Here is a 15,354-nt window from a genome sequence, read left to right as displayed (position 1 = left end):
CACTTCCATACATGGCTACACTCCATACAAATACTTTAAGAAAGGACTTCCTGACACATATCTATACTCGATGTTTACAAATTTCATTTCTCTTCCTCAGAATCCATTGCCAGTCTACATTTTATATCCCCTCTACTTCGACTATCATCAGTTAATTTGCTCCCCAAATAGCAAAACTCCTTTACTACTTTAAGTGTCTCATTTCCTAATCTAATTCCCTCAGCGTCACCCGACTTAATTAGACTACATTCCATTATCCTTGTTTTGCTTTTGTTGATGTTCATCTTATATCCTCCTTTCAAGACACTGTCCATTCCATTCAACTGCTCTTCCAAGTCCTTTGCTGTCTCTGACAGAATTATAATGTCATCGCCGAACCTCAAAGTTTTTATTTCATCTCCATGAATTTTAATACCTACTCCGAATTTTTCTTTTGTTTTCTTTACTGCTTGCTCAATATACAGATTGAACAACATCGGGGAGAGGCTACAACCCTGTCTTACTCCCTTCCCAACCACTGCTTCCCTTTCATGTCCCTCGACTCTTATAACTGCCATCTGGTTTCTGTACAAATTGTAAATAGCCTTTCGCTCCCTGTATTTTACCCCTTGAAAGAGAGTATTCCAGCCAACATTGTCAAAAGTTTTCTCTAAGTCTACAAATGCTCGAAACGTTTCCCTTTCCAAATTTTATAACCTACTTGCCCGATTAAGGGACCTGACATTCCACACTCCGACCCGTAGAACAGTTTTCTTTCCTCTGATAACAACGTCCTCCTGAGTAGTCGCAACCCGGAGATCCGAATGGGGTCTATTTTACCTCCGGAATATTTTACCCAAGAGGACGCCATCATAATTTATCCATACAGTAAAGCTGCGTGCCCTCGGGAAAAACTACGGGTGTAGTTTCCCCTTGCTTTCAGCCGTTCGCAGAAATTTCTGTTCGTATGGGACGAAGTGTTCCGGCAGTGCAACCCGTGTGTGCAGAATGGTTCACTGAAAGCCGAGAAGATCTACACCTCTTCCGAAAGTCATTCCAGGGTAGATCTGAGTCCTCCCCGGCTCTGTCACAACTGCAACACATCGTACACTGTCAGGGGTTATGGCGTGGGTTACGTGCGTGTCGTCTACTTATCCGCCTATCTTTGGCGAATGTACAGAAACATGCTACACAACAATGGTGTATGCAACGACGTCGTTGGGGACAGGTATGGCATCAGATAGTTTCTGGGCGAATCCGCGTTGTGTTTGTCTCGAAATGAAGGCGGCAGTTTGGTTCGCCATAGGCAGGGGGAGCGGCATTCGCACAAGACATAGAGCGCTAACTCAAAGCTTTATGGTGTTGAGTACTATTGGATATAACCACAAATCACAGTTGGTGCGTGTCCAGGGCTCTTTCTACACTACATCCCAGACACCGTTTTTCAGCAAGACAATGCACGGGCACAAGGAGCTACACGAACCAATGTCTTCTTGGTATTACGGGATGTCAGCATTTTAACCTGACCCCCGCCAGTTCACCAGACTTGTCGCCAATCGAAAATATGTGGGATATAATGAAACGACAGTTGCAGCGCTGTGACCCAATGCGAACCACCACAGACGAACTTTGGAACCAGGTCAATGCTGAATAGATAATTGTACCACAGGACGCCATTTGCGCCATTGAACCGTCGGTGGCATCACGCATGGAACAAGCTATATTGGCTCCGTACCTAACACGCATCAGGAGACACGCTAAACCGAGGTGACTGATATGCTAATCATTTCTGCAGAACATACTAATGTACATGTCCTGTGAATGTGTACGTACCGTCTCTAGTCGTCCAAGGTGTTCTGTTCTTTTCCTGAGCATGAGTGTATTCAATATTTCCATCAGAGAAGTGCCCAAGACACTAAGTCTTTCCCACCCTCTCATCTGACTGCCATGTGCACATTGTAAGGGGTCCGTAGGCCCTTACTGTAAGTTTGCACTCGGCACAGGTCGATAGGGCAAACAATCGATAGTGTCGGGTTGCGAGAGCGAGTGTGAGTTGGAGTCAGTTCCAGGTTGCGGGCCGAGCCGTGTGGAGGCCGGTTGATGTAATGCAAGGCTGTACCGACAAAGGGAGTGGCCATCGCCACGGTTTAACCCCTTTGTGTTAGAATTATACGGGAAAGTGAAGAAGTTTAATTACGAGGGTGATCAGTGATATTTCTGTGCAGATATTTTTGGTTTCGCGTCTACCGCGCCGGCATCATTTGTATTGCAGTGTTGGATTGCAGTGATTGAATTTGCGTGTGACAATAATGAATAGCGAGGAAGCCTGTGCTGAGATTAGCCGTAATTAAATATGTATGACGAAGGCAGTGGCTGTCTCCTTCCTTCTTGTGTTTTTGAGACGAATATAGGTTTTGATTAGTGAAGCTGTGTTGTTGTTCTTCTTGTTACCAGACATTACATTATTACAGCATTTGAGAAGGACAAAATGGAATGTAACAACTCCGTAGCAGCCAAATCCGATTGCCAGCCCCATTAGGTACACGGTCACGTTAATAAATATTTATTTGGGCTGCTATTCAGATCCCGATGGAGCGGGAAACAAAAATCGGAGGTGTTACACCCTTGGCTTACCGTGAAAGGACAAGTGCAATTTTCGGACGAATCGTAAAGAACAATAGGTAATTTTATCTTGCTTAACGCGAGAAAATTTTTTTTCCAATTTTGGATCGAGACAGAGCATAAACTTCGAAATCGCGACAAGAAACAGTGCATTTTGAACAATACGAAGTAATAATATCATACGATTGTGACTAAACTGTTTCTTCTCGCCATATTAGATAAGAATAATAGTGTCAATAAACTGTGTTATAATGTGCATATGCGTAAATCCGCGCGAAAAACTGTGAAAAGTGGACACTAAAGAAAGACACATGTGTGAACATTACTATAGCAAAACGAACTAAGAATTTGTCATGGAAGCTTTTAAAGAAGTGTTTAGTGGTAATATTTTGACAGAAATTGCTTTTTGAATAGTGAAAATCGGACAGCTTCAAGTGGACCCATAAACTGTTATGCGGACGACAATTCATGTGGCGACGCAATTGTTGAGTGACGTCACGCAGACCCGTGTAGCAGTTGCGCCAAAGAGCTTCGATCTGCGAGGTGATTTCACACGTCATCCCAACTACCTGTGCAAGGAGTAGTTCGAGCACAGATGCACTACACCGACTGTCTTCAGCGCGACACCGAGCGCCGACCAGGCATCTAGCGGCCGAACTACAAACTACGCCCGCCTGCAGCGCCACGGAGCGGCCAACGGAGAACTACGACGACTCGCCACAGATCTTCAGCTCCACTTCACGCAGCTCCAGCGCCAGTACAGCGCCACGCCCACTTCAAACGTCAAAACATCGCGACTCATGGTAACATCAGTTGGTGAGTGAAGACGACTGGTTGGCATAACATTAAATTGTAGTGCACAGTCTTCGCGGTAAATAAACAATTGTAAACGGTGTTTCGCATTAGGAAAAGTGCCCAATTACAGTAATTTCCGAAAAGTTTGTGAAACATACTCTGAAATATAGCATACTTATTTATGCATACTGCGTTGTGTAAATGGTAACTATACAGATATGGTCATTGTTTTTGGGGATTTTACATTTATAGATTTTATGAGTGGTGTGATTTATCTTGTTTAGAACATTTTACAAAAAAAATGGTTCAAATGGCTCTGAGCACTATGGGACTCAACTGCTGAGGTCATAAGTCCCCTAGAACTTAGAACTACTTAAACCTAACTAACCTAAGGACAACACACACATCCATGCCCGAGGCAGGATTCGAACCTGCGACCGTAGCGGTCGCGCGGTTCCAGACTGTAGCGCCAGAACCGCTCGGCCACCAGCGGCCGGCAGAACATTTTACATAAGCTGTGTATGTGAGAATTGATATTTGAAGTTATTAGGTTTTATGAGTTGTTATGTTCGGTATTCATATGTATTGTATCAATTTTGGGATTAACTGAAAATACTGCAGGTACTGTTTGATTAGTTTCATGGTAATTAGGAGTGTTTTGGGTTACTAGAGGTTATTTTATATTACTTGCCTGTGCATCAAAAATAAACCAAACATGTCTACTGAAGATAAGCAGGTTTGTGAGGCAGTAGTTGAAAGGAAAGAGATTGGTCAAGAAGACAGAGATGTTTCGGGAATCAGTGATTATGGATTGTCATTAGGAAGCCCATCAGCACATTCAACTAGTTATCCCGAGACACCGGACAAACGACGAGAGCTAGGCCAGTTTCAGAGGATGCCAATAGGTGGTCGATGTTGGTAGACTTGATAAAGAAGACTAACGCATCACTAAAGGAAGATTTATGAGAATCATTAGAGAAAGGTTTACAAGAAACAAGAGAATCACTAAAGGGTTTACAAGAAAATAACACATCATTAGAGAAGGGTTTACAAGAAACAAGAGAATCACTAAAGGAAGATTTACAAGAAACTAGAGAAGAGGGAAGAATATTCCGCGGATCATTGGAGAAAGGTTTACAAGAAACTAACGCATCATTAGAGAATGGTTTACAAGAAACTAGAGAAAGCTTAGAAAAATCGTTTAAGGAAACTCTGACACAAGAGCTCAAAACATCGGAAAGGAAGATAGAATGTAATCTGAGGAAGGAAATGCAGGAGTTACAAGAACGACTGAAGATGGACATCGACAAGAGAGAGAGGAAGCTACAGAAGAGCATAGACCAAGTCCAGGGAGACGTGGAGAAGATGGAAGGAAAGTTAACACAAAAGATGGAAGACGATATTGAAGAAACGAAAGCCGAATTGGGAGAAAGAATCAACGAAGTGGAAACAAATTGCAGTCATCGAATCGCCGAGGTGACACAGATGCAGAAACAATGCAATGATGCGGTTAAGGGGATAGGAGATAGGCAAAACCAACTGGCTGTCAATCTGAGAAATGCTATAGCCGTGCAACGAGAAGAGGATAACAAGAGGGTTGCAATGGAGGTCAGGCAATTACAACAGGGAGTGCAGCAATTGGAAAGCAAGACAGAAGAAATCGATAAACGAATTAGCAATGCCACTTTAACCGTTGGGGAAGGTAGAGTCGTTACCTGGATGAGCAGTGATAATCAGTACTTCCAAAATAATACAGGGCAGAAATTTAGACCGAATGGAGGGTTGCACCCAATGATATTTATGAAATGGTTAAAAGGAGTTTTCCCAGCACATCTTAAAGACTCAGACAAGATTCAGTTTGCAATAGATAAAATGGAAGGTGAGGCCTTCACTTGGGGAGTCAGGAAAAAGGAAGGGACTACTAGTTATGATCAGTTTGAAGAGGAATTCTTGAAGAAATACTGGTCCAAAAGTCATCAGTGTGCAGCAATTGAGGACCTACTCCACTGCAAGTCACTTAGTACATGGAGAGGAACGTTGAGAGAGCTGGCCAAACACTTGTGGGAATTGAACGAGACCTTGGAACAACCCCTGAGTGATGACATAATGATACCAGCGATAAAAAGAAGAATGAGCCGGAGAATGCAAGTAACTGTATCCGGGAGCCTAATTAAAGATAGGGAGGCCTTGATGGAAATACTGTAACAGTTGGAATCTGTTCGATCATAGGAACACAATCAAGCTAAAGATCAAAACCGAGGGGGAAGTAATGACCCAAGGAATCATTTTGGTAATTCGTCTAATTATAGAGGAAGAGGTCGTGGCCATAGGTACAGGAACCATGGTGGTGAACGGCAATGACGAAATGATTGGAGAAGGAGTGAAGAACCAAGAGATCATGAGAGAGGATGGGATAGGCGAGTGAATGACACAGTGCATGTAGAAGAGGCGGAGAGACTGGAAAACTGAATGACACTCCAGATGAGGTCCGGTCAGGAGTGAGAGCTACAAGGACCAGGGTAAACCTACTAAGACACGACAATGGTGGAGATCTGAGAGAAGATCTACTGGAGGAAAGAAGTGGGATTCCCAAAGAACCCATGCTACCCATGATAGGGATCAAGCTATGTGGACTGAATATCGAGGCATTAGTCGATACAGGAAGTGAAGCATGTGCAGTATCCAAAAGGTTATATGAACAGATACTAAAAGCAAATATTAGCTTGCCTAGTTTCCCAGTGAGTGGAGTGAGAATTGTGAACGCGTTGGGTGCAAGGAGTAAACCTATTAAAGAACAAGTGTTGATTACATTGGAGATAGAGGGAGAAGAATACGAAGCAACATTTTTGGTGGTGGCTGGATTGAACACCTCAATTATTTTAGGGATAGATTGGTTGAATGAAGTTGATGCAGTAGTGAGTTTTGATGAAGGTACTATCAAGGTCAAAGGAAGAAAGGGAGAAGAGAAGAGATTAAAGTTTGCTGAGGGGAGTGCAATCGAAGAAGAGGAGGAATTCAGAGGGATAAGTTTGTGTCATGAAGAGGAACCCACCACAGGATACAGGGAAGAGGAACTAGAAGAAGAAGTATTGATATACCTGGAGCGATTAGCATGAGAGAATAGACATAAAGAGGATAAGATCAATAAAAAGTTGGAAGAGATGACACACCTAGATGAGGGGACTAAAAGGCAATTAGCCACAGTATTATACAGGCGTTGTAAGGTATTTTCTCAACGGCCAGGTATCATGAAAGGGGTGGAGTGTAAGCGAAAGATAAAGAACCATAAACCGTTCAATATAAAACAGTATTCCATTCCCCAGGCGAAACGAAGAGCAGTAGATGAAGAGATACAGAGGATGATGGACCTTGGTGTTATAGAAAGGGCCAACAGTCAATATAACAACCCACTATTTGTTGTTGATAAGAAGGATGGAAAGGTGAGGATAGTTTTGGATGCACGAACAGTGAACAAAATCATCGAGCTGGAGCGGGACAAACCTGAGACTATAGAAGAACTGATTCAAAAATTCCGAGGAGCAAAGGTGCTTAGTAGTATCGACTTAACTGCTGGTTACTGGCAAATACCATTGGCCGCAGAGTCCCGCCAGTATACAGCATTTACTTATGGAGGAAGATGCTATCACTTTAGAGTGTTGCCATTTGGGCTTAATGTGTCATTGTCTGAATTCATAAGAGTGATGGATAAGATACTAGGCGAGGAGTTACTTAAAAAGGTCACCGTCTACGTGGATGACCTCTTGATAGCAAGCGAATCATGGGAAGAACATTTGAATAGATTGGATGCCATCTTGGCAGCTTTTGAAACTGCAGGGGTAACTGTAAACCTGGAGAAGCCGGAATTTGGCAAATCAAAGATAAAATTCCTGGGCCATATAATATCCGAGGAGGGTATCTATCCTAATCCTAGTAAAATGGAGGCTATTAGAAATTTTCCGACCCCCCATAGTAAGAAGCAGTTGCGAGCATTCTTTGGGGTTTGTGAGTTTTGTAGAAAATTTGTCAAAGGATCTGTACTTGATGCCCCGAGTATGAGAGAATTGACCAAGGTGAGGATGCCGTGGCATTGGAGTGCAGAGTGCCAAACCGAGTTTGAGAATATCAAGGAGGCACTATATAGTGCAGACATATTGTACCACCCGGATTTTTCCAAGGATTTTTATTTAGGAGCAGACAGCTCTGACTATGGACTAGGAATACATTTGTACCAAATGGAGAGGAGCGGAAATGGTGAGAGTGTAAGAACAATAGCGTTCGGTAGCAGAAGTTTAAATGCTTGGGAGAGGAAATATTCGATTACTGAAAGGGAGGCATTGGCAATTGTGTGGGGGTTTAAGCGTTTCCGGTATTATTTGGCCAGGAGGCATGTGAAAGTCGTGACTGACCATAAGGCCCTTACATTTCTGACCACAAGCAAGTTGAGGCATAGCAGGCTAATGCGATGGGCCCTGGCATTACAGGACTATGAGTTCGAGATAATTTATGAACCAGGAGCAACACACATAATACCTGATGCTTTGTCAAGATTACCAGCTGACTCGAGAGGAATGTTGGTGGATAGGCCAGAAGGAGAAGGAGTTAGAATTAACCTGATGAAAGGAGTACAATATGAAGAATTCATAAGGAAGTTCCTAAAGAATTTGCGCAGGGAACAGTACGAGGACGAGAAATTAAAGACAATTAAAACCAAATACAGGTGTGCAGGAGAGGAAAGAATTCGCACATTTTATTATATTCATAATGGGATACTTTATAAAAGAAGCAATGAGAGTGAGGAGAACTGGAAACTCTGTGTGCCTGAGCATGTGGTAGAAAAATTAATTTGGTATACGCACTATAGTAATGCGCATTATGGGCCGAAGAAGTGTCTGGAAAAGTTGAAGTTAGATTGTGCATTCAACAACATGGGAAGGCGTATACGTAAGGTACTGAGTACATGTGACACCTGTCAAAAATCTAAAACGACTACAGTACAGCACAAAGGATATATGCATCCAATTGTACCAACAGCAATTAAGGACATAGTTGCAGTGGATCTCTTTGGGCCACTTCCTGCCTCACGAGGGTATTACACACAAATCTTAGTAGTGGAAGAACTGGTTTCCAAATACATAAAATTTTACCCGTTGAAGAAAGCCACTAGTAGAGCCATCATTAACCATTTTGAAAAAGACTATTTTCAAAAGGTGTGTATTCCTAAGCGAATTTTGAGTGATAATGGGTCACAATTTAGGTCAAAGGAGTGGACAGAGATGCTAAATGAGCACAGAATAGAGCAAATTGCCATTTCTAGGTATAGGCCAGCTTCTAACCCAGCAGAACGAACAATGAAGGAATTGAACCGTTTATGCCGAACATACTGCCATAGGAAGCATGGTTCATGGAAAGAATATGTGGAAGAATTTGAGCGGGTCAGGAATCACCTCCCACATGATTCTACAGGGTTTGCACCGTGTGAAGTATTGCTCAATCAAGAACCCGACAGTATTTTTCGTGAGTTGTTAGTCTACCCACCAGGAAGTTCATTGACTTGGGAAAGGAAATTGGAGCTAGTGGAATTGAGTATGAAGGAGGAGGCTAGGAAAAGACAGGAAAGAAACGACAAGCTAGTGAAACCGATAACTTACCGAGTGGGAGATTTGGTACTAGTAAAGGTTCATGCAAAATCAAAGAAAATAAACTCTGAAATACATAAATTCAACCACGTTTATAAGGGACCATACAGGATTATAAAAATTGGTCATCCTAACACTGTGGAGTTGGAATATGCACGGACAAAGAGAGTGCATGGTAAGGAACATGTGGAAAACATAAAAAGGTACTACTCACAAGAGAACAGGCATAACCCAGATGAGGAAGGGGAACTCGATTAGGGCAAATGTCTGAAATGAGAGTGTTTAAGCTCCTTGATGTAGTTGAGTAGGGTATGTTTAGAACATTTAGTTGTTAAACGGACATTTGAAAAAGGGAAATGTTTATTTACATGGTGTTTTCTGAGGTATTATAATTAGAATTGCACATTTCATATCGACGATTACCTGAGAATGGGTATAAAACCTGTAACAACTAATTTGTAGTATAATAATTCATATGTCATGTGTTCAAGTAATAATTTTTGATTGTATGTTGTGTGTTTCATTCAATATTGGACTATAGAGGACTTTTGCTGTTTGATATAAAAAATTGTAATTTGGACAATGCCATGTTTATGAGATGTAACAACCTTTTGTAGAAATTATTGTGGAGGTAGCCCACTACCGGAGTCGAGGGATTTTTTTGGTGAATTGTAATTTCATTAATTATTTACACTGTGTGTTTTGTTCAAATGTAGTAATGTTTAATTCCCTTGCCGATTCTTTTACGCCGGAGGCTCCAAAGAAGTTTTCGGGGGCGGGGATGTAAGGGGTCCGTAGGCCCTTACTGTAAGTTTGCACTCGGCACGGGTCGATAGGGCAAACAATCGATAGTGTCGGGTTGCGAGAGCGAGTGTGAGTTGGAGTCAGTTCCCAGGTTGCGGGCCGAGCCGTGCGGAGGCCTGTTGCTGTAATGCAAGGCTGACCGACAAAGGGAGTGGCCATCGCCGCGGTTTAACCCCTTTGTGTTAGAATAATACGGGAAGATGAAGAAGTATAATTACTACAGCGATCAGTGATATTTTTGTGCCGATATTTTTTGGTTTCGCGTCTACCGCGCCGGCATCCTTTGGATTGCAGTGTTGGATTGCAGTGATTGAATTTACGTGTGACAATAATAACGTAGAGGCCTGTGCTGAGATTAGCCGTAATTAATTATGTATGACGAAGGCAGTGGCTGTCTCCTTTTTCTTGTGTTTTTGAGACGAATATAGGTCTTGATTACTGAAGCTGTGTTGTTGTTCTTCTTGTCACCAGACATTTCATTATTACAGCATTTGAGAAGGACAAAATGGAATGTAACAACTCCGTAGCAGCCAAATCCGATTGCCAGCCCCATTAGGTACACGGTCACATTAATTAATATTTATTTGGGCTGCTATTCAGATCCCGATCGAGCGGGAAACAAAAATCGGAGGTGTTACAACATTTCTGTGGCTTACTATACAGTTATATACAAAGTGCAATATACTACCTAACCCACTGAAGTCAGTAGAAAGTACGCCAGTGCACAACACTAACATAAGAAAAATATCGTAGATAACTGTTCGGATTCTCAGTAGAATCTGTAGACACAACCATATCACCATGTTACATTCCTTACTCGAGTAATTTATGGTAGGTACACGATGTCTCAGGTTGTGCCGGCGGTTGTGCCATAAAGAGATGTCATCGCCTATAACCGCAACTTAGTCTTCGGTCCGCAAAGTTGCTGGTAGTAATTAGGCGCCGTCGGCCGCGCTTACAGGAGTCGATATTTTAGAAAACCGCGTGTAATGAATTGGGTTCTAGGCTGCTTCCTGTCCTCACACCCCAGTGTTCCACCAGCCTTCCCTTCCCTCTCCGACCGAATCCACGCCTCCGCCTCTCACCATTTCCCCACGCGGCGGAGCTGGCGCTGTTGCGGTGGCCAGAGTTAAGACCCAATATTGCTGCTGCGGTGCGGAGTTAACTGAAACTATGAAAGGAATTACCGCACCGCAAAAAGGATGGGCTCGCCTAGCCGCTTAATAAGGCTTTTGGCCGCGTCTGGCCTCTTCAATATGCGAAGTTAAGGATACGGCGATAGGAAAGAGTGTAGTTGAGAGCTACAAGCGTCTAGAAAAATTTTATCTGCCGGGTTTGAATATTTTTATCGTAGAAGAACAGATACTCGTTCTAAACATCTGCAGCCTAACTCCTATGGTCCCTGGAAAGATACGGGTTACGTTCAATATAAAATGAAACCATTTTTTAAAGGAGAATGGCATTATTCAAGGTCCCAATACACAATATTATACCCCGCTTTTTTGGCTTCAGTTCAATGGATCGGCCTTACGCCAGTTTACTAAGGGGGTCTGTCTGCTCGCTTGGTACCACTCTACTGTCATGTGCGGAGCTTCTAACGTGGTCAAAAAAGATGGCGTTCAGTGCTTTGGGATACCAATGGGGGCAGTTGTCTGCACTTCAGTTGTCCTACTCAGACCGACTCCGCATATGACGACCTAATGGAATACAGAGTGTCCGACACATAACTCTTTATGTACACTACTGGCCATTAAGATTGCTACACCACGAAGATGATGTGCTAGAGACGCGAAATTTAACCGGCAGGAAGAAGATGCTGTGATATGCAAATGATTAACTTTTCAGAGCATTCATCCTAGGTTGGCGCCGGTGGCGACACTTACAACATGCTGACATAAGGAAAGTTTCAAACCGATTTCTCATACACAAACAGCAGTTGACCGGCGGTGCCTGGTGAAACGTTTTTTTGATGACTCGTGTGACGAGGAGAAATGTGTACCATCACGTTTAGTACTTTGATAAAGATCGGATTGTAGCCTATCGCGATTGCGGTTTATCGTATCGCGACATTGCTGCTCGCGTTGGTCAAGATCCAATGACTGTTAGCAGAATATGGAATCGTTCGGTTCAGGAGGGTAATACGGAACGCCGTGCTGGATCCCAACGGCCTCGTATCACTAGCAGTCCAGATGACAGGAATCTTATCCGCATGGCTGTAACGGATCGCGCAGCTACGTCTCGATCCCTGAGTCAGCAGATGAGGACGTTTGCAAGACAACAACAGTCTGCATGAACAGTTCGACGACGTTTGCACCGGCATGGACTATCAGCTCGGAGGCCATGACTGCGGTTACCCTTGACGCCGCATCACAGACAGGAGCGCCTGCGATGGTGTACTCAACGAGGAACCAGGGTGCTCGAATGTCAAAACGTCATTGTTTCGGATGAATCCAGGTTCTGTTTACAGCATCATGATAGCTGCATCCGTGTTTGACGACATGCGGTGAACGCACACTGGAAGCGTGTATTCGTCATCGCCATACTGGCATATCACCCGGCCTGATGGTATGGGGTGCCATTGGCTACACGTCTCGGTCACCTCTTGTTGGCACTGGCGGCACTTTGAGCAGTGGACGTTAAATTTCAGATGTGTTACTACCCGTGGCTCTACCCTTCATTCGATCCCTGCAAAACCCTACATTTCAGCAGGATAATACAAGACCGCATGTTGCAGGTCCTGTACGGGCCTTTCTAGATACAGAAAATGTTCGACTGCTGCCCTGGCCAGCACATTCTCCAGATCGCTCACCAACTGAAAACGTCTGGTCAATGGTAGCCGAGCATCTGGCTCGTCACAATACGCCAGTCACTACTCTTGACGGACTGTGGTATCGTGTTGAAGCTGCATGGGCGGCTGTACCTGCACACGCCGTTCAAGCTCTGTTTGACTCAATGCCCAGGCGTATTAAGGCTGTTATTATGGCCAGAGGTGTTTGTTCTGGGTACTGATTTCTCAGGGTTTAAGCGCCCAAACTGCGTGAAAAGGTAATCACATGTCAGTTCTAGTGTAATATGTTCGTCCAATGAATACTCGTTTATCATCTGCATTTCTTCTTGGTGTAGCTATTTTTATGGACAGTAGTGTGTGTATGGATTCAGTGTGATCTTGTGGCAAAGAATGGCAGATGAAATAGACTAAGGCATTTCAAGCAATGTGTTTATTGCAGCGTTTATGGAGCGCAATGGTAGAGACGGAAGTATCAGTCACAATAACAAATCGGAAAAGGGTATCAGTTTTTTTCAATGGTAAAAATATTGTTTCTGTGCATTTATTACTGGACAGTATTTAACATAGCTTCAGAAACATTCAAAACAAAAAATATAACGCAGTCCTTCGAATGATGCGAAAATATTTCTTAACAACAAATGACGTCAGATCTACATCTGCATAGAGATTCCGCAAGCCACCGTACGGTGCTTGGCGGTGGGTGCCGGCCGGAGTGGCCGAGCGGTTAAAGGCGCTACAGTCTGGAACCGCACGACCGTTGCGGTCGCAGGTTCGAATCCTGCCTCGGGCATGGATGTGTGTGATGTCCTTAGGTTACTTAGGTTTAAGTAGTTCTAAGTTCTAGGGGACTTATGACCACAGCAGTTGAGTCCCATAGTGCTCAGAGCCATTTTTTGGCGGTGGGTACACGGCTACCAGTCATTCCCTCCCCTGTTCCACTTGAAAATAGAGCGAGGAATAAAAGACGGCTATATACCTCCATATGAGCCACAATGTCTCACATCTTATCTTTTCGGTCCTTACGCATAATATACATTAGCGGCGGTCAGCTTCAAATGCTGGTTCTCAAATGTTGTCAATAGTGTTCCTCGAGGAGTTCGTCACCTGGCGTCCAGGGATTCCCATTTGAGTTCCCGAAGCATCTCCGCAATACGTACGTGTTGTCCGGACCTACCGGGAAGAAATCTAGCACACCCTCGCATAATTGCTTCGATATCTTCCTTCAATCGGATCCAAAACACTGGAGTAGCACTTTAGAATAGGCCTTACCGGCGTCCTATATGCAGTCTCCTTTACACGTGAATCACGCTTTCCTAAAATTATTCCAATAAACCGAAATCGACCATTATCCTTCCCTACCACAGTTATCACATGCTCGTTCTATTCCACATCGCTTTGCAATGTTATTCGCAGATATTTAAAAGACTTTATTGTGTCAAACAAGACACTACTAATCCTGTATTCGAGCATTACAAGTTTCTTCCTCCTGCCCATACGCATTAACTTACATTTTGCCACATTTATATGTAACTGGCATAAGAAATTTTGTCTGAGTCGTTTCTTTCTACAGTCGCTCAACGTCTACACCTTACCATACCCCACAGCATCATCAGGAAACAATTGCAGGTCGCTGCCCACCCTCACCAAATCATTTGTGTAGGTAGAGAACAACAGCGCTTCTATCACACTTCCCTCGGCCTCTTCTGACGATACCGTTGTCTCTTATGAACATTCGTCGTCGAGGACAACATACTGGGTTCTATTACTCAAGAGTTGTTCGAGCCACTCACATATCGGTGAACTTACTTCATACGTTCGTACCTTCGTTAGCAGTCTGCAATAGGGCGCCGTGTGAAATGCTTTCCGGAAATCTAGAAATATGGAATCACCCTCTTTCTCCTCATCCATTGTTCGCAGTGTATCATCTGAGAAAAGTGCAAGCGAGATCTAAGACCGTGCTGATTATAGACATAAGGTTATGAGTCTCAAGATAATTTGGGTAGCTTTCATCACCGACTGTCCGGTGCCTTATAGCGCACATTCTCGTTGATTTCATGAACAGTTCCCACCCTGATACATCATTTGTGTGATTAATCAACGGAAGTATTTTCACTTTTGAACTTAACCAAGTGTTTTCTTGTTTTTGGAGTGAAGAGAGACTCACGCATTAAGAATATTCACAGACACTGAATTTTCGTCGGCGGTTAACACTGCAACACAAAGAAATGTATTAAAGAAAGATATTCCACAAACTGCGACATTGTCGTGAACAAAACAGTGACCCGTATATACAATAACTTTCCTTTAATTTAGGTCTGTGGTTACAAACTTTTTGTTAACAGATTGCCGGTTTCGGTCTATAATGGCAATCATCAGATCTGTTTTATAAAAACAAAGTCCTAATGTACTACAGCCATAGTGGCATTGTCAAATGGTAAATGCAAAATCAACATCGTCAAATATATATAAATAACATCATATTCACGAGTCATGTTGTCAGTATCACTACAGTAGTAGTAGTGCTACTGACAATATGTATCGTGCATATAATGTTATTTATAAATGTGTGACGTTGCCGGTGCTGATTTTGCGATTAACATTTGACGGTGCCACTATGGCTACAGTACATTAGGACTTTGTTTTTATAAAACAGATCTGATGATGGTCATTATAGACCGAAAACGTCAATATGTTAACAAAAAGTTTGTGATCACAGACCTAAATTAAAGG

General features: G+C 43.2%; 1 protein-coding gene across 1 annotated transcript; it reads left to right on the top strand.

Annotated features, from left to right (window-relative positions):
- Positions 1–5,996: 5,996 nt before the first annotated feature.
- Positions 5,997–6,512, top strand: LOC126456577 (uncharacterized). Its single transcript, XM_050092324.1, has one exon. The coding sequence runs from the start codon at positions 5,997–5,999 to the stop codon at positions 6,510–6,512; it is 516 nt and encodes a 171-aa protein (XP_049948281.1).
- Positions 6,513–15,354: the final 8,842 nt, after the last annotated feature.

The sequence above is a fragment of the Schistocerca serialis genome, chromosome 2, assembly GCF_023864345.2.
Source record: "Schistocerca serialis cubense isolate TAMUIC-IGC-003099 chromosome 2, iqSchSeri2.2, whole genome shotgun sequence".
Lineage (NCBI taxonomy): Eukaryota > Metazoa > Arthropoda > Insecta > Orthoptera > Acrididae > Schistocerca > Schistocerca serialis.
The sequence above is the reverse complement of the archived record's forward strand: the minus strand, read 5'-3'. Positions and strand labels throughout refer to the sequence as shown.

Bases quoted from the DNA above. Each gene is read 5' to 3' on its own strand.
- LOC126456577 (XM_050092324.1), top strand. From the start codon at position 5,997: ATGCTACCCATGATAGGGATCAAGCTATGTGGACTGAATATCGAGGCA.